Below are 22126 nucleotides of genomic sequence, written 5' to 3'. Positions count from 1 at the left end.
AGGATCCACTTTCTCTTGTTCAAACATACATACTTTTTATAGCATAGGGATAACAAAAGCATAACATTAACATAGGGATCAATAAATCATTATTCTTTATTGTTTATTCGTCATGTAGCAGAAAACCAGAAGAGAAAACATTTTGCAGCTCAGGAATTTTAACTGTCTCCTTTAATTCGGTCCAGATTTGTTGCTTTTCAGAGTCTGATTGGTCGGTTTAAAGAGGCAGAGTGATGCCGCTTAATTTATGTTTTTCATATTTGTATCTTTGAGGCTTTCCAATGTAATTCATGCAGTTTACTTAAAAAAATTCCTCTGTTTGGGACCAAAAAAACTTTTTGAAATCATTCCTGTGTCAAATAAGCTATTTTCATTACAGTTTTCTTTCCCTTTGCGTGTTTTGCAGGGGAACCGAGGCCGAACAGGGGTGGTGGTGGCTGCCTACATGCACTACAGCAACATATCCGCAAGGTATCCAACACATCAGTAAATGCATCTTATGACTCCTTCATATTCACTGTTTTCCAGCTGTCAGTAGTGGAAAAAGCAGCATTTAAGTCCTTTGATCCCTCAATCACTTCAAATCTCATCCTCGCAAGGTTTTATAAGGACAGAAGCGCCAATCCATCAAAGTTAGGCCTCTAGGTCTGGGACTCGGAACAGTCTTGAAAATTAAACACTGATGTGATTATTATGGGAAAACAATCCGTTCTGGCCGGCTTATTTTTCTGGCTCTCTGAGAAGCAGTGCTCCGAAAATGTCATCATTCTTTAATGCAACCAGATGTTAATAGGTGGGAGAGAGCCAGGAGGATTTAAAGCCGCTTTTGTAAATGATGAAGGCCAAGGGGGGTGGGGGGGTATTTCTAAATCTCTGACTTGGGAACAATCTGCAGGTTCAGGTTTTCCAAAATACTCACTCACTCATGCTACGACAAATAATAACAACGCTTGTGTACATTTTTGCATCTCCGCAGTGCTGACCAAGCGTTGGACAGGTTCGCCATGAGACGCTTCTACGAGGACAAAGCACTTCCTGTTGGTCAACCATCCCAGAGAAGGTCAGTTCCCACCTCATCTCCTGTTTTCAGATGTCTGCTTTATAAGTCGGACCCGTGCTTCAGTTTCTTTCAGCACACACGAAAGCTTACTTAACGATTCGTTTGGTTTGTTGTGTCTATCACGTTTAATTTCACAGGAAATTCTTTCCCTTTTTTTTCTTTCCAGTTTATCTGCAATTTAGTTTTAATTGAGATAATTGTGAGAAAATGTTATGGCACGGAGAGAGAGGCGATCTGTCTTGTCTGTGTGAGAGATTCCACTGGTGTCTCTGGGGAGGCTGCGGGGCTTGGTGGCAGCTCATTCCTGCCTTCTGAGCGTATCAGCACATATTTTCCTCCAATTCTTCTCCACTTTTAGCACTGCGTGTTTCAAGATAATGTCCTTTCCATGAATACAGAGCAAAACAGGGGAGTAAATTCCAAACCAGAGTGGGCCAAACCAATCAAGAGTGGTTTTAAAGTATTTGAACAATTTTTTTTTTTATGAATAGACTCACTCTCAGGGACTGTCTTTTGAGACATCCTCCAAGTCATAAATCTCTTCCAAGCATATTATTAGCTTCCTCTGCGTTATTAGACAGACAGAGTTAACTGCTTAAAGGCTTGACCCCTTCACCATCTCTTTTCTTCACCTGCGGAGAGAGGAATCTTGATCCGAGGGCTTCTTGGAATGGATGAGCAGGAAAAAAAGGTTACAGGGAATAAACGATGAAACAGAAGAAACACCAGGGGGACTTAACACCACTTCATTTCAGCTAGTGAATTAGGCAGCCAGCCATTCTCTAACAGTTCTATAGGCTTGCCCTCTGCCCCGCTGCTATTTCCTGCTTCGGATATAATTATCTCTGCCCCTGGAGTCTGCCAGTATTATGGTGTGGAATGTGTGACATTAACATCAGGAGTAGGAGATGAGCTCCGTCTGCTGCTGCCATAAAAGCTCGTAAATGTTTGGAATAAAGGTGTTACGTGCAGCGCTTCGGTGTCATTAAACGACCGTGCTGGAACTGAAACAGTTAAACAAACTGCTGAGAGGATCGGCCGCCCCGGCACTGGGTCAGAACAGGAGGAAACTGATTTATGGCAAAAACATGACGAGAGTTTCTTGTTTTAAGCGAGACTCCAGTGACATGTTTCTGTGTGCTTTGCTCAAGAAAATGTGAATGGAGATTCCAGGAATAACTCCTGCAGCTTTTTTGTCACACGTCAAAGTTAAAATAGTGTCAGATCTTTGGTGTGACTGCACACTCGAGGCCAGACAGTCTCAAGCTGGGCTGTTTTTCGTTTGCATGTCTGGGTGATTTCCACTAAAGTATTGGAGAAAAAAAAACATGTTTTATGAAGTTAAAATGCTGCTATTGCAACAAAGCGAGGATGTGAGAATGGTTGATGGAAGGATTTTTATTTATTTTTTTATTTTTTTAAAGCAGTAACTTGCTGCTTTCAGGACTTGTTCTTACTGTTTTATTCCTGACAGTGTAGACGCAACATCAAAGTATTGTTTCCATCTGCAATTCCAGAGAGGAGAAATCAATTGGAAGTGTCAAACTAAATCTATTGAAGTTAGCAACAGAGACTTGAAGACAGGAGAGACACAACAACCTGGAGGTCATGGAGGTGATGGGGGAGAGGGGGGGGGTGCAACTGTAGGTCCGATCTTTAAAGAACAGCATCCAGAGTCTAGGATTGGCTCGAGGAACACAAGCAGAAAGATCATTGGTCAAGTGTGATGGTGATGTCAGAATTGTCAATACAAGGAGTTTGATGATGTGGAAAAGCAGAAGTGACGGAGAAGAAAGGAGCAGAAAAAATAGAAGAGTAGAAATCTGACCATAGAGGAGTAAAGGAACAAAATGTCTTTTTGAGGGATTTTATTTCACCAACGCTTCATTAAAATACATGTATCCACTTCACCCAGAAAGCCCAATATTAAAAAAAGACAGACATTATGTGGGAACAGAGAAAACCACTCATGAAAGTTGAGTAAATACCACTGGAGTTACAAATGGGGCTGCATCTCTGGTTGCATAATGTTGTTGCACCCTTCCCTGAATATACATTTAATGCTTTGTAGCCTTTAAGCTGGAAATGTACACACTATTTAAATGTAAACATACATGCATGATTTTCAGCAGCCTGAAATAGACAATACAATCATCTTTGCTGTGTTCAATTAACATGCAAGCACTAGTTATAGCACTGTATGTCTAACACCTGTAATACACGACATTTTAATTCATTATTATAAAATACATAATTACCACTGATATCACACTACACACACATACTGTAGCTATGAGCCCCTTCCTCCTCTCAGCGCTGCTTCCGTGGAGTCTCCCGCTCCGTCTAATTGAATTTCAGAGAGGCTAAACCATCTGGCCACTGACAGCAGAGCAAGGGGGGTGTCTGCATGTGGCGACCCTACGGTCAAGGTCACGTTTGGTACCATCATCATTATCATCATTAACAACCAGACCACACTAACTCAACAGACCCCCAACTGGCCTCTGTACACACCAATTCACTCTGACATTTGCCGTAGTGGATAAAAGCTGTTTTATAGTCGGAGTGGAATTCAGCTCCGGCTGGGTGGTAAAGGTGAACCACACAGGATGAGGGTCTGTTCAGCGAGGAGTCGGCCTGTAATCGAGCCAGAAGGTCCTGACATGTTAAGAGGTGACACAGTCCCTGAATATCAGCATGTTTGTTTGTTTGCCAAGGAATTTAGTGATAATTCCCACAACCTTTAATCCAGCGCTGCCATCAGGTCAAAAGTTCATTCCAAGCTATCTCTGAATTCACAGAAATATTTCTTACTATGTGCTTGTACTGAAGTGTAAAGGCCAGTTTACTGTGAAATTTGCTGAGCAAGCCTAAATGCATAAGGCACACTCAGGCCAAAATATCCATTTTGCACCAAAGATAAATATAGATTCATTTGGCATTTATTTGACAGTGATGTGAAATTTCCTCCACAAATGATGCTGCAAAATGGATTGAAGTTTGATTTTAATGACCAGGTTTTTGCTTTAGCACTACCAGTGGGGAAAACTTGTCATTTCCTTTACTTGTAAAGTTCAAAGAATGATTTTTATTCCTTTGTTAGATTAGTTAAAGCAGCTGTAATCAGTTTTGTTTATAGTAACAAATGTATCAAATGAAGATTAGCAGCTAAAAGAACAGATTTCCCTCTAAAAAAAGAGCGAGAACAGAGTAAATACTGGACTTACATTTACAGAAACATGACTCCAAATGGATGATAATGTTGCTTTGTAACTTTTTGCTAAAATATATCAATTTAGGTTCAGAAGTAGAAAGATGACACAAGACAGAAACTTTTTCCTTTTTTTCATATTTGTGCACATTACAGTGTAGAATGAGGACAGAACTTGGACCATTCTTGATTTTTAAAGCTGTTTTCCTTCATGTAGGATGAAGGCTGCACTCAGTTTCTACCTCTCTTTTTCCGTGCAGGTATGTGCGTTACTTCAACGGCCTCTTGTCGGGACACATAAAAATCAACAACAAGCCTCTGTTCCTGCATCACGTCATCATGCACGGCATACCGAACTTTGAGTCCAAAGGAGGTGAGTGTCTGTCTCTGCCTAATATGGAGAAAGAACTCAGTTTTTTGCTGGTTCTCTTTAAAAAAACATGAACTCAACTCTCTTGTTTATTTCCCTCCACAGGCTGTCGTCCTTTCCTGAAGATCTACCAGGCAATGCAACCTGTCTATACGTCAGGAATATAGTATGGAAACCTTTATTATTATTGGTTTTGCATGTTTGAGCGTGTGAATTCAGGGTAAAGCTGACCCTATGTTGAACCTCGGTTACTGAAATGTATTGTATTATTGTTCATCACCACAGCAACGTGCAAGGAGACAGTAACACCAGTATCTGCATCACCATCGAACCCGGCCTGCTTCTAAAGGGAGACATCTTGGTAAGATTTCAAGGAGAATATTAGCTTTCTGTCAGCTGTGTTTTATTCTTTTTATCTTTCTTTAGAGGATTTATTGCTTGTATTTAAGACATTGTAGCTTATTCCACATTAATCGGTCAAATATTCACAGATATCACCTGACTGATTGATATACTGACTAATGTATTGCAGCTGAAGTGTTACCACAAGAGGTACAGAAACCCCACCAGAGATGTGATGTTCAGGGTGCAGTTCCACACCTGTGCCATCCATGACCTCGGAGTGGTTTTCGGGAAGAACGAGCTCGACGAGACCTTCAAAGGTAACGGCTCTCCGGGTGGGTGTGTTTTCGCAGTATACTATATATGTGTCTGTGTTGCAGTATTTGACAGTGATTTATATTTTGTCACATAAGCAAAAGTTAAAGTTAAAGTTAAGATGTTGAGTTTAAGTGAGAGTCCAGAAAAGTAATAAAACAAGAAGATAGAGGTATCCCCGGGACAAGTCTAATTAAGATGTCGTCTCTAGTCGCAATTTTGGACTCAATAGTTGTGACATTGCTGTGTGTATTTATAAATGTGTGTGTACTCTTTCCTGTCAGTGTGTGTTACAGTACCAAGACCTGGGTCAAGTGTGTGTTTTAACCTACTCTGAGTAACAGTGGAATTCACATAGATATATAAGTTGATAATCACAGAAATGTACATAAGGCTGTTTGTTTTTGGTTGTTATTTGCTTTAAACTGGTTTCCACTGGGATTTTTTGGTTTCCAGCATCAACACTATCTTGCTTCCTGCTGCAAGATGCAAGAGGACTCTGTTCACCACAGTTTTATTGTGAATGGGGTCCTCTGGTGGTGAAAGCAGTCCAGCATTCATTTACAAGCTTATTATGATAGAGATAAACATTGGAGTATCCAAAAATGATAACACACATTGAAAAAGCAGAATGCTTGCACTGCAAATTATATTTTTTACACTGCTTTTTGTGTTATTGATTTGTTTTTATTTATTTAGTTTTCATTTGTATTTAATAGTCAAAATTGTTTGCCTATGTTTTTTTGGAATTTACTGTAATGCTTCGAGCAGGTTGAAACACATCAGCTTTGACCCACACATTGTGTTTGTGTGCTTTTGTGTTCATTATTTTACAAAAGAAACATAATTTTTATATTGTGTGTCTCTGTACAGATGAGAGATTCCCAGAGTATGGCAAGGTGGAGTTTGTTTTCTCATATGCACCAGAAAAAATCAGAGGTAATCCATTTCTTCTTAACTGAAAAGTTCAGTTTTTATAACTCAACAACTTTATCAGATTTGATGTATGTGTTGGTCACTATGGTTGATTTTCTTTAGAGGACAAAAATCAATTTTTCTTTTTTTCATTTGGAGTGACATTTCATATGCACTCCTCAATTTGATGTGACAGCCAATGCACCCTGTGTGAGGTCTCCATTACCCATCATGCAATGTGTTCCTCAGGCCTGGGCCACTTGGAGAATGGGCCAAGCGTCTCTGTGGACTACAACACCCAGGACCCTCTTATCCGGTGGGACTCGTACGACAACTTCCCCCACCGCTGCGAGGACACTGTGGACGACGAGCACAGTATGTCCACGCACACGCACACGCACATGCACACACACACACACACACACACACACACAGAGTTTGATGGAGAGGTTGTCACCACTCATCCGTGGTTTGCTGCCTTGGCAGTTTGATTTTCTCCTCAGTCCTCAGGATGAACTCACATCAAAGGGAACACAGTCTGTGAGACAAGTTTTGGACCTCACACTGTTTTGATTATAGCGTGAGTTATGTTAAAGAAAAGGACTCCAGATGACTGCTAACAGTGTAGGTCAGAATCAGGATGGTTGAAACATTGTTCTTTTCGTCATATTTTAATTACTGAATGATACTACAGGCTGTAAACTACACTGTAAATGTTGAAGGAATATTGACTTCATTAATATTAAGGCATACATGTCAGAAACTCATACAGTATATAGTTTGGTGGAAAGATTGATACCATGGTCATATATTTACATGTTATATGTTATTTAATCCATAAAAAAGAGGGTTTAAAACAGCTGTTTGAGGTTTTATCGGATATTTTGTGCATGCTTATGTCGTCAAAGCACAGTGACCTCCTGGCATCTTGTCATCACCATGAGATGCTAAGCCAACAGCAGCTGGCTCTCGCTCTATATTTGTTGTGGTGTTTTCACAGGATTTGTTGATAATAACAAATCCTAGTAAAATCCTGTAACACCATCCATATTCCTGAAAACAACAAAAAAAGATCCTCAAATACAGAAAATGCTAGTAAAAAATGTTATGATTCAGATACCAAATGCAATATTTATTTTCACTTATATAAGTTTAACCCAATAACTAAAAGTCAGACCCCATAAATCAAAATTTCCGTTGTCACCACAGATCAATATCACATGCTTTGATCCACTCTGCATTCCACAGCAGAGACGACGCTTCAACCACGTCCCCACATCTCAGCCCAGCTTCTCTGAGCTGCACCCACCCCCCACAATCCCTCCACCACCCCACCCCCGTCCCCCCCAGCCTGTCAATTAGGCCTTTAAATAGCTGCTGCAGAAATAGGGGGGCGTCAGTCGCCCTGCTACTGACAGCCCCCTCCCTAGGGGGGGAGTGTAACTTGAAACACCACCAAACTCAAGTCCAACAAGCACCCAAACCCACTTCCATCCGCTGCTTGCTTTTGCTTCTGTGCCAGGAGTCTGTAATTTGGGCACCGTGTGTAATGTATTCCCTCCTTCCTATTCAGCTGTGATTTGATCGGTGCATTAAATGAATATCAAACACCCAAAAATACAAAATGTTGCTTTCATCTTCTCTTTGTTGAATCCCACAAATTGTACTGCATGTAGTTTTTTTTTTTAAATTGATGTTTGGATATTTTTTTTATCCCAGTGGATTACAGGCCAAACATGGAAAACATAACATCATGCAGAGATGTTTTCTTCAATAGAAATGTTTTCCAAATGTCTCAAAACATCAGAAGTATATTTTTAGGTGTATAGGATAAGTGAGATTAAAGAATAAAGGCTTATTCTGCACAACATTTCAACAACTTGTATGCAGAGAGAAATCCATACACAAGAGACAGAAATCCTAAGTTTTCTACCGACAGCAACATCACAAAGTCAAGTTTATATGTATAGTTATATCAGTAAACTCACACTGTGACAGACTACCACAACAACAAATATTTGGCATTCTTGGCATTTTTGTAATTTGAGAAAACAGTCCAGCGCATTTTTATTACCAGTCCCAATCTTACTTTCTTTATGTAGTTTGTGAATGAGAGAAATGATGAAGAAACTCTAAGAAAAGCAAAGAGAAGTAGACAAGTCGAATTTAAGTGGATACATAACAAAGCAGTGTTATTTCTGGGATATACTGAACATTATAAGTGGATGATATCATAAAATATTCAGTCTCACAGTTGGCAAGAAATAGTGGAGCCACTTAGGATAACTGACAGTCTTGCAGTAGTCCCTTGGAACCTCTCAGCGATGATGAGAGCGATGATTACTGCCGTTAATCTGAGAAACTTGCACAAACAGGAGGACGTACTCACCCACAGTTGAGTCAGAAGTTGGCAGCCATTGTGGTGCCTCATCCACTTTATATATGGGATTTTTTTTTATGGCTTCCCAAGAGTCATTTCATTCTTTCATGAACCACCCCCAGAGAACCGTTGTGGTAATTGCAGCGTTGCAAGAAGGTCAGTGGGAATCGCCAGGATTGCAAGTTTGATCCTGATTGAATTGGCGGTGGCGTTTTCGCAGCACCCAACCTCTCAGCTGGTTTATTAATTCCTCTAATTGCAGCGCTTGCTCTTACACTTGGGCACGAGAATCGAAACGTTTAAGAAGCTGCTGCGGGAATTCACTTTTCTGTTTTTACAAAGACTAAAGTAGAATAAAGAATAAAGTAGATCTTGCTTGTTTTTGGACGATAAAACAATGGGATGACAAGTAGCCAAAAAGAGATTAAAGGGGTCATTAAGGGGGTAAAAATACACAAATTATTCTTAAAATGTATTGTGAGAATGTTAATTAGGTGTAAAATGCATTTGAGTTGGCAGACCCAGGTGACCACACACAGATCCTGCATGAGAGAATAGACTATTTTTACACACTGCAGTACAGTGGACGCTAATCACTCATCAGGTGTCATTTAAAGAATCCAGACTTGTTTATTTGTCCGACTGTTAAACGAATATTTCACCCTCGGGCGTTGATGTCTGGATGCGTCTGGGACTCATCTTAACTCCTCCTGATGCCATTTTTAACAACGACCTTGGAAACACAGTTGAAAGGGCTCAGCGAAAGATAGGTGTCTTAAAAGGGTCGACCAGGATTAGGAAGCTTAGATGTTGTGTGTGTCATACTGATGGAGAACGTGAGGGGAGGCGTCCCTAGCTTCCTTTAACAACAGGTATTTGTGATGAGAGTCGAACTTAAGCAGCTGCTGAGCACGGCAGGGTGAAGAATGCATGTAAATGTATGTGTGCAGCAGTGTTTTCTTTTTCCTATAGGAGTATGCCTATAAGTTTTTAACGTGTGTGTGTAGGTGTTTGCAGGCTTTTATGTGGCATGTGTGAGTGTGTGCATGCAACGCACCTTGTGTTTGTCGGCTTGTTTTTGCTCCACTAATAGCCCTGTGGTCTGGCAGCTGACGACCCCCGAGGTCAAATCGGTCAGAAGGCCACGGTTTGGGCCACAGAGCAGCCGTACAGCTACTGCACAAAAATGAAAAAAAAAACAATTGTATACTTTTAACACAGAAATATTGTTTATTTTAAGACAGTAGCAATAGTGCAGCATCCGATTTAGAAGGATATCTGGTTTTATGGCACAAACTGAGATGTGCTATGTGGTATAAAACAACAAAGATTGAGTGTGTGTGCGTTCCACTGTCTGTGTGTGTGGTGTACAGTAGGGCAGCAGGCCCAGTGACAGCGCAGGCTTGTCTTCCTTGTTTACCGCCCTCCTCCCATATTTGGCTGGGGCCGAGCCCTGAAACATGTCTGGAATAGCTGGATAGAGACGGACAGAGAGACAGAGATAGAGAGGCAAGCAGGCACAGAGAGTGTAAAAGAAGCAGAGAAGACTAGACTTTTGCAGTTTTCCAACAGCAAGTAAAGTCTTTTTTTTTGTACATTAATGACATTTGAATGAAGAAAAGAGGAAATAGAAGGAGAGAATAAAGAATGAAGTAAAATTGAGGAGAGGAGAGCAGCTGAACAGCATTGGTTGGTGAGTACTTTAAGGCCCGAGAACTACAACCAAGCTTTCTTTACAAGTTAGAAAGAAACCTCTGTCAAGTTGAAATGGTAATGTGTAACTGCCTGTAACATACAGTCAATTCAAATATTTTCAAATCATGCAAAAGGATTAACAAATGAGTTATGTGTGCAACATTTGATAAATGTTCCCTGTCAAATTTATGCAAGTTTTATCCTTTTTAAATGCTGTTTCCTCTTTCGGTCAGATGAAATGACAAGAGTACAACTTGTGTCTTCAGACTTGAGAGACTTGGTTCCAGAGACTTGGGAGTCTGTTTGTCTGTTTATTGCGTTTCCATGTCAACATGGTTGCATCCTGTGTGTTTGGCACCTATATGGCAAAATGAGTCATGGAGCGAGCAATTTGTGTGTGGAACATTTTATGAGTGGGCTGCAATTTGGGTACACCAAAACTATTAAGGACCTTGGTTGGTGACTACACTACATGTGAGTTCCAGAGAGCACGGACTGAAATATATTGAATGGACTGTAGGATTTGTTTGACAAAGTGTTCTGGAGTCAGTATTTGAAAATGTGCAACTCTTTGTTTGCTTATGTGCAAATATTTGAGGTACTTGTGTATGTTTTGTGGGTGCTGCAAGGCAAGTTTCCATTCATGTGAAGTAAAGTGAAGTGGACACTCCAAAATGAGATATGACTGAAAAACGTGGCATCCTCTGGCACAAATTACGAGAGAGCAGACGATTTCTGTCACCGTCTGACAAAATATTTGCTTTACATCTAGGATTTAGAGCATTTTTAAATAAGATCATCATTTGTTTTACAGTCGAGTGAAGTTAAAATGTTGCAGCTGTTTTTGAATTGATTGTCTGAAGCACCCTAAATCTGCAGAAATGGAGAGCAGTCATGTCTTTGAAAAGCACCCTGTGTGTGTCTTGCATGAGTACATAATGCTTCTAGTTAGACCTCTTGCTGACAGCATGATGAGCTGTAGTAGCAGGTTCAAATCCAAGCTCTGGAAACCCCGCTGAGACTGTCGTCATCTCTTAATGCCTCCTTTCTCCTACTGTCTGCAGCGATGTCTCCATATGGATTTCTCTCTGTCTCTCCTTCTGTCTTCAAGATCTGCTCACTTTCTCTTTTTCTATAGTGTGTCTATTATTTTTATGAAAATTAAATAGGTTTACCCAATGTTTATGCATAGCACAGCTGCTTTATGCATTTTGTTGATTTAGCATTTTTAACCTCACATTCCTCCTTTTTTATTGTTTAAAAGCTGTACAGTATCAACAAATGCACACTTATATGCTTTAGATTGTTATTGCCCCTCATTTGCACACAGAGGAAACACAACACTCACAGTGGGTAAAAGATTTCTGTCTCTAAGAGTTAAACATGGCACCCCGAAGCTCTCACGCAGAGAGAGATGACAGACTGGCATCCATGTAGACGGTGGCCACATGCACTTTTATGACAGCTACTGAGCCGTGTGAGCCAGAGACAGATGCACAGACAACCAACCGCCAGTCAGTAGACAGATAGACATGCAGAGGCAGACATGCAGACCAGCAGTTTACCCTCATGTGATCCTATTGGTCCTCTTTTTATGTCTGAGGCAACATCGTGACACACTGGCAGTTTAATATTGCTCATATTCAAAGATGGAGAATTTGACAACTATTCAAAAGTGACATTTTTGGCCTGAAACTGCTGATAGCAATATTTTGTTACAGTATTCTTTCTGTGATGATGAAGTGGTTTGACTATTTGCACAGTTCCTGCTCTCACAGATTGTTGCCCCTGAAGAGTAAAGATGGGGCCTTATCTCATCAAAAGGACGGTGTTAATTTCAACTACTTTAGAAGCAGCACGTGGGAGTAGGCGTAATGTGTTTTGGTGCACCGAAAGAAAATCTACAAATATATCCGCCAGGCATTTTTTTTAAAAAAGTTGATGTAAAATAAAGAAATGATCTCAATGGAATTTTCTTGTAAACAAAGAAAAGTTGTGTCCTCATCAAACATTAAAACAAACATTCGCAAAAACCGCTTTCTGGAAGATTTTAAATCATGCAATGTTTACCAGCGTGTTTGCATGTTACCGCTATCGACCGTCAGCCAGTGGAAACAAACAGCAGGGAATGTGTATTGTGCCTCCTGCGTCCTTGTGCGTGTTCCCAATACAAACAAATTGGGGAACCACTTGTAAAAACATGGCTCCATAGCACTACTAGTGGTTAAAAACTACTCATGGTGCCTTTAACCTCAAATGCTGTGACCAAAGAACCAGAGTGTTTTGAGTTAAAGTAACCACAAAATTGATACTTGAAGGACTTTCACTAACATGTAGAAAGTAAATATGGCACATAAACCAAGCCACAAGTCCCCGAAACCTAATCTACAGATCCCGATCTGTGGCTCGATTTGACATTTCGTCTCTTGCAAAGAAATAAAGACGATGTGCATCATACGTGAACTGTAGCCGGTTGTCTGTCAGATATACAGACAGTCCAATAGATAGCTTTTTATGACAGTCACTCATATGACAGACAGGCGGATGGATGACATCACCCTGAAAGCAATCTTGGAGACAGACATTGATACAGTCACGTCACGTTACCTCAAACTCTTGACAGCTGGATACTGAGTGATGGATGGAGCGAGAGGCAGACAGGCAGACACGGCAAATATAAAACCGCGACAGTTTTCCTTGTGCCAGTCACCAATACACCAACCATGACACCTTTTTCACTGATGAACTGTCAACATCATCTCTTATGAGGGTGTGTCTCTTCCTTTCTCACACTGTTCTGCAAAAAATATCAATTTAAAGGAATTTGCAAGAGAGAAACATCTGGAATTTGTAGTAAAAGGTTGATCTCCACACTGGCTTATCAGTGACTTCCTGCGCCTGACACACACACACACACACACACACACACACATCCACACACACAACCAGGTCTTTAGGACAAGTCAGTCAAACCCAGTCACCCATCGCTGGCATGCAGACTGGCCGTCGTCACAGTGATATGGAAGCTGTGAAGGTGAATATCTCATCCTGCTGTGAGATCCCCAATGGCACGCTGACATCACTGTGTTTGTGTGTGGATGTTTGTGTGTGCATGTTTATGCCTGTCTCTGAATGTCAGTGTGTATAATTGTAGACGAGTAACCAAGTGATAAAAACAAGTGTTTGTCACATGATGAAAGGGTCTTTAAAACACAAATATACAGCAAGACAAAGTTACTTGGGTTAATGTGGTCACATACACAGAAACAAATCCATATAAAGCCATTTAATCTGGACTGCAACGTTAAATTGTTTTTTTTCCTTTAAGATAAATGTCAAACAAGCCAATGTAATTACACTTGTTTCTGTAGTTTTACCTCAACGAATGCCTATGTTGAAATAAGATGGATTTTGTTAAGATAATAGATTGAAGAAAAATGTATCTGGGGATGTTGTGCAATCTCTTCCAAAGACTAAAACTCTACTCTGATGTTGGTGCAATCAACTTTTTATGAGATCACTTTAAAACCAACTGAAAATAAAACTGCACTTTATCTTAAATAAGTAGTAATTTATGCATTAACATGGTCACCATCAAACCAGCATCCCAAAAAACATAGAACTAGCTTTGATCATTTCTCGTTTCCAGTTAAACGTTGATTGTTTGAAGCACTATTTTTGATCATGTATCCATTTCATGATAGTAGCAGGATAATCTTGCTTCTTTCTTGAAACTGAGAATGACTTTTCTTTGGAGGAATATTTTTGCAAGTCACCAGCCACTCATCCTGATCGTTAAAGTTTAAGTTTAAAATTAAGTTTGTCTGTGACGAGCTATGGAGAACAAACGTCTTTTCATCTTTGTTGTCTGGATTCCCCCCTCACTTTTCCAAACCTCACACTTTTACTACTCTATCTCACACACACACACACCCTTCCAATCCAAAAACCTACTCCAAACCCTGAAGAGACCCTTCTAGCAAAGGTCAGCTTCCCACTCTATATAGCCCTTACTGTAGATCTTTGCGTGTGTGTATACAATGCATTTATAAACATGCATGAAATCATACACCAAATCCAATAAAACTATAATTGTATCTGTCTCTCTGCTAAGTAGGTGAGAGGCCCAACATATGTTTCTGTTTATCCATGCACATAAAAGTTAGGTGTGTTTCTATATTTATATGTGTGCAACAGTGGGTTTGGCTTTTTTTATAAGGTCATCTTGTCCCCTCTAAGAGAGTCAAGCCCATATTTAAGTTTCCACCACCACTGGAACCTTCTATAGTAGCCGATAAGAGAATCTGAAGGAATATATGTTTTTAGTGATATATCACTCCCTTCATGAATTCGCAACTTTATGATCATAATAGATAATACAAACTTAACTAACCTCTGTTACTTATTACCCTTTAAAAACAATTTAGAGAGCCATTTGTAGGAAATCTGCTTTCATATTGGTTAATGTGAAGAATTGAAAAAATACCATATAACATATATACAATTGTGTCATCTGCATAGAAATATACTCTAAAATGTATTGCAGATTAACAAATATTATGATGTAGGAAGAACAGAATTTGTCCTTAAACAGAGCTCAGAGGAACCCCTTTACTGATTATTATGATATTAGCATAGGTTCTTTTTGTAAAAGTAGTCCTTAATCATTAGAGAACATTAGCGTTTCATATCAAGATAAAATGAATGCAATATGTGAAAGAGGTTAGTAATCACCTGTGTCAAGTTAGGTTATAATACATGACTGTGATAAGAAAGTAAAGTTAGTTGATTGAACCTGTACAATTACAAGGTTATGATGGTTTTACAACAGACCTAAATTAACACCAAGAACCCAGGCAGTAATTTCTGAAGTATAAGTGCTATAATGGCTTACCACACATGTTCACATCGCTTTATTGGTTTGTTGACAAATGGACTGTGTTTGTTAATCTCAGATGTACTAACTATATCCATGGAATATAATCCACTTCCCAACTGGTCTATTTGATACAGCAATAATGTAACGTAACGGGTTGTAGCACATTGTCTATTTATAATAAACCACTGGCCACAGGTGTTTAAATGGCTTTTTAATGGCCTCCAAGGCTGCTATGTGGCAATGAGACACTTAAGTGAACACTTCAGAGAATACAGCCAAGAGGCAGGTGTTGCGCGTGTGTGTGTGTATGTACATGTGTGTGTATGTGTTAATGTGTGTAGCACTGCATGAGCAATGCCTCTGGCACTTTCACAAGAGAGGAAAGCACCTGTCACATGAGAGAATATAGAGAATGGACAGGTGTAGGTTTGTGTAAGCGTGAGAGAGAAAGAGTAATAGTGCATTGATGAAAGGACCAGTATAGATGCTAAATTTAATCAGCCTTTAAGTTTAAATTTTAAATTAAAAAAAAATATTTTAAAGTTTATTTTAAAGGGGAAAGGGTGTGTAAATGCTACTTTAACCGGAATTAGATTCTATTGAATGCATGTGCATATAAATGAGTTGTCCTTTGAAGTACTGTGAATGGCATGCTACAGTCATTTACCACAGTAGGGGACAAATTGTTAGGTATTTGTCTTAGCCAAGCCATGGTGACTCAACTGATCTAATTTGAGGTCTGCTGCCGCTATTTATTGACACCAGACGAAAGCTATTTGTTCTATTCAGATGGCGAGCTAGTTGTTTGCGGCACTCAGAATAATGGTCTCTGGACTTAATCCCAGGCTGGAGCTCTGCTGTTCTGATCATATTTGGATGGTAACTGCATCAATGTGTTCATATTTCAAAAGCGAATCAAATAGAGGATATGTAAAAATTGGTATTTAATCTAATTTCTTACCTATATAATAGTGGCAAATACAAAAGTACAATACAAAAGCAAATTTGTCTTTCTATTTTGCACTTTGAATTAAAAGGTTTCATGACATCAATGGGCTAAAACACTTTAAAGATAAAATTATCCCTTTTGACCCAGAAAGCATCATATATGAGGCATCTACTTGAGTGTACATATCCAGTATATTTCTTTAACTGTAAAAACGCACATGCCTTGAATGTGCAGTCGGTCAAATGTTGAGGTTAAAGTCCTGTGAAGCTTGTTTGTACATTTCTGTCATGCCCACCATTGTTTGGCACTTCCTTTCTTTTCCAAGTTGAGAGGAATACACCCAACTCTCAGGGCTTTTCTCTTTCAATGGTGAGAAAGACGAGCATGGAAGGTGTTTAAGGAGGTGAGACTCACTACGGAAAGATTCATACTCAACCCGTGAGTCAGTTACTCCTCTGACTTTTGTCTCCGCATTATTCTGCTGGCATGCGTCCGACAGAGCGTCTGTAAAATGTCAGCAGATCTTAAATGTATACAAAAGTTGGGATCTGAGTTGGGACCAAGCAGATGTCTTGACCCTCTAATAACCTGGTCAGGATCACATTATTTTAAATAAATGGTATATAAGGAGCTTTTCTACTCAATTTTACATTCTGCCTGTTGCCTATGTTGAATCTGGGTATTGGAAGATCAGTAAAAGTTGGTGTTTGTGGGTCTTTTAAGTCGGTGATTCACTGGAAACTTTTTAAAGGCAGCATCAGCAGCGGCAGGCAGCAAAGTAAGCCACCAAATCAAAAATATATTTAAATACTCCCTGGTAATGCATTTATAATAACGACCCCCAATGCCACATCTTGGGCCCTGCTACCAAAAAACTGTTGCTCTGTTCATTTTTAGTTTCCTTATTCCACTTCGTCAAATGACAGTGTCTGCTCACCTGATTTAACCCTGGTTAATGGGGTTAACCAGCAGATGGAAAAAACTCTCACCCATGGCAAACTTGAGTCGTTTTTGCCACGGAGCACTCAAAGATCGTCTTTTATGACCGGGAACAAGGGCATTCCCTATTCTATAAAAGGTCAGAGAGAGAGAGAGAGAGAGAGAGAGAGAGAGAGAGACAGAGCTCCGCTGGTGGAAAATGTAAACCACAGTTCCCCAATGCCTTAATAAGTAATGCAACTCTAAACTTTTTCTGCAATGTGTTGGCTTTATTCTTAAATTCACTTCTAAGTGAAGACATGTAGATACTCAAGGGTGAGGGTAACAATGAGTGAGGGGATCCCCACTGATGACGTCAGAAGGCAGGAGCGTGTTAGACATGTGTGGCGTGGGAGTTGTAGTTTATGTGAAACGACGTCGCTCCCCAGGCAGCTGGGTGGAGGTGGCGGCAGTGGTGGAGTCCCTCCCCTGCTGCTGGGAACAGTCACAGATCATCTCAGAGTGCCAGCTCACCCCTTTCGGCAGCAGCAGCAGCGGTACAACTCCGCCTCGCTCCATTCAAGCGCATGTTGGTTGATGGGAGGACGTGAGTCAGTGAGAAGACAGGCAGAGTGAGAGGAGAAGCTCAGAGGGAGAAAGTTCAGTCACTCAGAGCCTGCTGAAGGATCTCTTTAAGTATAGATTATAATCTGGACATCATTTTACTTTGTTTAACTTTAACTAACTGACGGAAGAGGAAGTATTTCATCCTTTTTGGAGTTTTTTCGTGTTTTTTATTGGAGGAATGAAGTTTAAAATCTGAGGGTTGATCTACAGGTAAGGATGTTTGAAACTGTTATATAGAGATCTGAGTATGATTTGAAGTATTTTAGAGATGGTAATCACATCATTTAAAAATATAAAAATCTAACATCCTGGATTAAATGTTAAATTCTTAAATTCAACATTTTTCTCAAAATCCTGTGCATAGGGATTTCGACCGAAGTCTAATTTCACACAAACGAACAAAACATTGATGTACATGCAAACATTTTAATGTAATGCTGTCGCAAACCGTGCCATGTATTCTAATAATGTTCATCCCTGTGTTATCATAAAAAAAATACAACCACAGAGAAAAACTGTATTTACAACTTCCTTGCTTGCTCTCAAATTCTTGTTGCTACTGTGCCTGTGAGTTGTTGATGACATGGGTTTTGAAATAGCTGTGGTCGGAGTGATTCACCATCTGTCCCCAGAGGTCTCTCAATTTGGAACATCCCGCATATGAGCCAGCCGTGGTCATGTATATGTCGCGTATCACTTTGCAGATGTATACTGGATACGGGAATTACTTTCATCTTGTGAGCGTAACTGCTGCCACAGAATGAGCTGCATGTGTCATTGTTGTGTTTAATTGCTGTGTGTGACATATACCACCAGCCTTCCTTTAATTGTAGTACATACTGTATATCCTACTGTGTGCATTACAGCACTGTACTTGTTTATGTGTCCATGCGCCACAAATTAGCTATGTTTTCTTTTGAACTATAAATGTAAAAACAAACAGCCATGATTCCCAAATTCAGTTTTCAACTTTAAAAATAAGTTTTTTTTATAGAAATAACTGCATGGCATCCAGTGTTTTCTGAAAGCTTATAGGCTGTTGTCATAGCTAAAGTTACTTCTGTTTCTACATCAGAAGTATAGCCAAGCCAAAGGAATTTGTTTCCATTTTTGAATCCAGATTAAATAATTCCCCTACCCTATTTCCAAGAAGCTAAATTCACCAGAAAATAGATACAAATAAAATGCCATTGCAGTACATATATTAATGATGTTGCATTCCTGTTAAAGAATAATTCATAGCATTATGCAACATAAATGATAGTCTGACTTTGCCAACATGATTCAGCAGCCAGAAATCAACTCGAGGACGACAGCTCGTCCTCCCCCAGTCCAGCTCTGGGCTTTCGAACTGGCACTGCTCTTCTCTTTGGCTCATGCAGACCAGCTGTTTCACTGTGCTGGACAGGATCCGCCATGGTTCACGTCAGACCATGTGGGTCTGCAGTGACGCAACGTGACAGGGGCTTTAGCCTTGCAAATTGGCTATAAATAGAGCCTGGGGGACTGTGTTGCTGGTGGCTGGGCTACATGTTGAACCTCTGGGTCAGAGAAGATGTGTGCAAAGTAGGAGGGGGGGGGGGGGTTTCACTATGCTTGTGCTGTGAGTGATCCTGTCTCATGTAAATATGGCTTGATGATTGGAGTATTATGAGTATGGAAATGAAAGTACAACCAAAGGAATAGCAAGCAATACAAAAGGGTAAAATATGTGTCCCGTCTTATCCATTCAATTGTATGTATGCTTGCAACTGCATGAAAATATGGAAATACTTTTAATAATTTCAGTTTATGTTTCTCTTTCTTGTAGATCTTGTTCACACCCAAGGTCCACTTGATGGAAGCCTGTATGCCCGGGTCCGCAAAAAAGACTCCCTGGAGGGAGTGGTCACCATCAACGGCCTCCCAGTCCATGAAAACCCCTTGACCAATGCAGAGAACCCTTTGCAGCACACCAACCACCCTCTCCAAACCACTGAACAGACCCTTCCTGTAACAGGCCACGCCTCCCTCCCTGCCGTCGACCACACCCTCTCCGTGAGTAGCGACTCCGGCAACTCTACTGCATCCATTAAGACTGACCGTACCGATGAACACAGCCAGTCCGTGCACGGTGGTGTGAACCACAGCAACCCACCACCAACCAACCCACCACTCAGCCCTCAGGAGAAGAGAGAACTTGATCAGCTTCTGAGCGGCCTCGAGGCACCTACTCATCAACGGCAAGCTTACCTGTCCACATCCACCAGTCCAGGAGGAGGTGTCCGACATCTCGTCCCTGCACAGGTCCACGTCAACGGGGGCCACACCAGGCTCGTTGGCGCCCCATCGACAGAGGAGCGTGAGACAGATATTCTTGACGACGAGCTCCCTAATAGCCAAGAGGGCAATAGTGTGGACAGCTTGGGCACACTCTCATCCCTAGAGGGCCACGGAACACCAGCTGACCTCTACTATCCATCAGAGACTCCCGTCAGCGGGCAGAACGACGGTCCCTACCTTGAGAGAGGTGTTCTTGGGGATAAGCTTAGTGAGATGCCTGTGCACGGAGTACGAACACCCACGGCAATGCAAGAGCGGAGTGTAGACTCTGCATCGCCACAAGGGGGATATAACAACTACCAGAACGGAGGAGGGATGTACCGCTCACAGTCCTTTGGGAACCCGCCAGCTGGCAGCCCTGAGACCAACCCTAAACTGATGCCCAGGGCCCCCGAAAGGAGCACCAGTAGTCGGGAGGCTGTTCAAAGAGGTCTCAATACGTGGCACCAGCATAGCCTCCCAGATGATCCATTTGGGCCTCCTCTTCAGTCCACCCATAGCTTGCCCCATTTCCCCACCTCAGCTTCACAGCGGGACATTGAGCAGTCCATTGAGGCACTCAACATGCTAATGCTCGACCTGGACCCAATCAACTCCCACATGTCCAAGTCCCACAGTGCGCCTCCTGGGGAAAATAACCTCAATTCATCACAGGCCCCTTTCTCTCAGACCCTTGCAAGGCCCTCATACCAAGGGGACTCTGCCATCCATGGCTACAACAACTCTGGGTCGGTCAACAACAACTTTCATCAGCCACTGCGGTCGACTGGGAGAGTGTCAACATTGCCCAACCAGAGCCCAGTAATGGAGTCTCCAGCGTATTCTCCACAGAGGACCAACGCAGGCTACCAACACCAAAACACCACCCCAACACACACCCCCGAGCCCTACCTCCACACACGCCAAGCACCCCACCACTACCCCGCCGATCCTTCCCCTACTTTCAACCAGCAGGCGATGAAGCCTGTGAACTCTTACCCAGGCGGCGGGGTTTCATACTCCCCGGACCTGCAGGGTTCATCCCCTTATCCAGGCTACAGTGCCTCCTCTTCTCCCCTCCCTGCTCTAACGCCTCAACCCAAGGACACATCATCTTCCTCCTTGCCTAAAGAACAAGATGCAGAAGAGGAGCAGCTAAACTTGGAAGGCCTGGTCGCTCAACGCATCGCTGGTAAGACTTGGCATTATTGTCTGAAGTGAGTGAATGAATGAGGGAGCGAAGAATCAACTAACATACAAACTTTATGAGTCAATTTCCAATGTGTCAGTCATATTAGCTTTGTGTGTGTTTATATTTACAGCCTTATCTGTCAGACAGTATATAGATAAGATATTAACTGAATTGGGGGAGGGTCTGCTATTTCATTTATCAATTTTACCAATGAAATACATTTTTAACCCTGAACAGAAGACTAAGAGTAATTTCGATGTGTAATAGAGGTTCAGGGTTAATTCGATTTGGTTCATGAAATGCATGAGATAACATAGCTAATAAGTAAACTTATTTTCAGCATCTGTTATGATTATTGCATAAGAATGAGACCACCTTCACACCGATCACCACATGCAACTGCAGTATCAGTCAACGATGTTACTTTGACGAGAATAAAAGCAGAAATTTTAAAGCATGTTTCAGATCGAAATAAATTTCACTTGGACTGGAGACCAAACTGCATTTAGAGTTGACTTCAGCTAGAAGCATCTTTAGCCCAGAGAGTCAAACAGCATGTGAGCAGTGCAGCTTTCAACAGTTTCGGTTACAAATTCATCATGGGGTGCCACACCAGAGGAGTGACCTGTGCACATAAAATTAGCCCTGTAGCTGAAATAAAGCAGAGCTGGTGAGAGTGGAGATGGGAGGAGAGTAAGAATAGAAAAGAGTTTGAAGGCTCCAGCTTCCCTGCATTGTCTGCATTCATATTTACTGTCATGTGAAATTCTATGGAAGTTTCAAGGCGCCCTCTATTGGATAAAAGTTGTAAAGTCCTTTTAGAGGTTATCAGAGGTTGAGTTTTGTTGTTGATTTTTTTTTGCTGTGTACTTTAATCAATTTTAAACATAAAACAATCATCAACACTCCAATAAAAATATTATTTCCCATTGCAGCTACCTTTTAATTTTCACTTTCATTTGAGTCATTTCT

The 22126-nt window shown here is 41.1% G+C and overlaps 1 protein-coding gene across 4 annotated transcripts in view; it reads left to right on the top strand.

The window, feature by feature from the left end:
- Nucleotides 1-22126, top strand: part of tns1a (tensin 1a) — a 40629-nt gene that overhangs the window by 8078 nt on the left and 10425 nt on the right. For 2 of the 4 annotated variants that reach the window (XM_053314455.1, XM_053314454.1), the window contains exons 6-14: nucleotides 407-471; nucleotides 977-1060; nucleotides 4532-4644; nucleotides 4747-4807; nucleotides 4927-5002; nucleotides 5174-5303; nucleotides 6172-6237; nucleotides 6463-6588; nucleotides 19472-21154. In XM_053314455.1, the coding sequence (XP_053170430.1) occupies nucleotides 407-471; nucleotides 977-1060; nucleotides 4532-4644; nucleotides 4747-4807; nucleotides 4927-5002; nucleotides 5174-5303; nucleotides 6172-6237; nucleotides 6463-6588; nucleotides 19472-21154 (2404 nt within the window). Of the gene's footprint in view, nucleotides 1-406; nucleotides 472-976; nucleotides 1061-4531; nucleotides 4645-4746; nucleotides 4808-4926; nucleotides 5003-5173; nucleotides 5319-6171; nucleotides 6238-6462; nucleotides 6589-19471; nucleotides 21155-22126 lie in introns of all 4 variants that reach the window. The other 2 variants (XM_053314453.1, XM_053314452.1) reach the window with 1 other exon arrangement.

This window comes from Scomber japonicus, chromosome 24 (assembly GCF_027409825.1).
Source record: "Scomber japonicus isolate fScoJap1 chromosome 24, fScoJap1.pri, whole genome shotgun sequence".
Classification (NCBI taxonomy): domain Eukaryota; kingdom Metazoa; phylum Chordata; class Actinopteri; order Scombriformes; family Scombridae; genus Scomber; species Scomber japonicus.
Note: the sequence above shows the minus strand (reverse complement) of the source record. Positions and strands in the feature narration are given on the sequence as shown.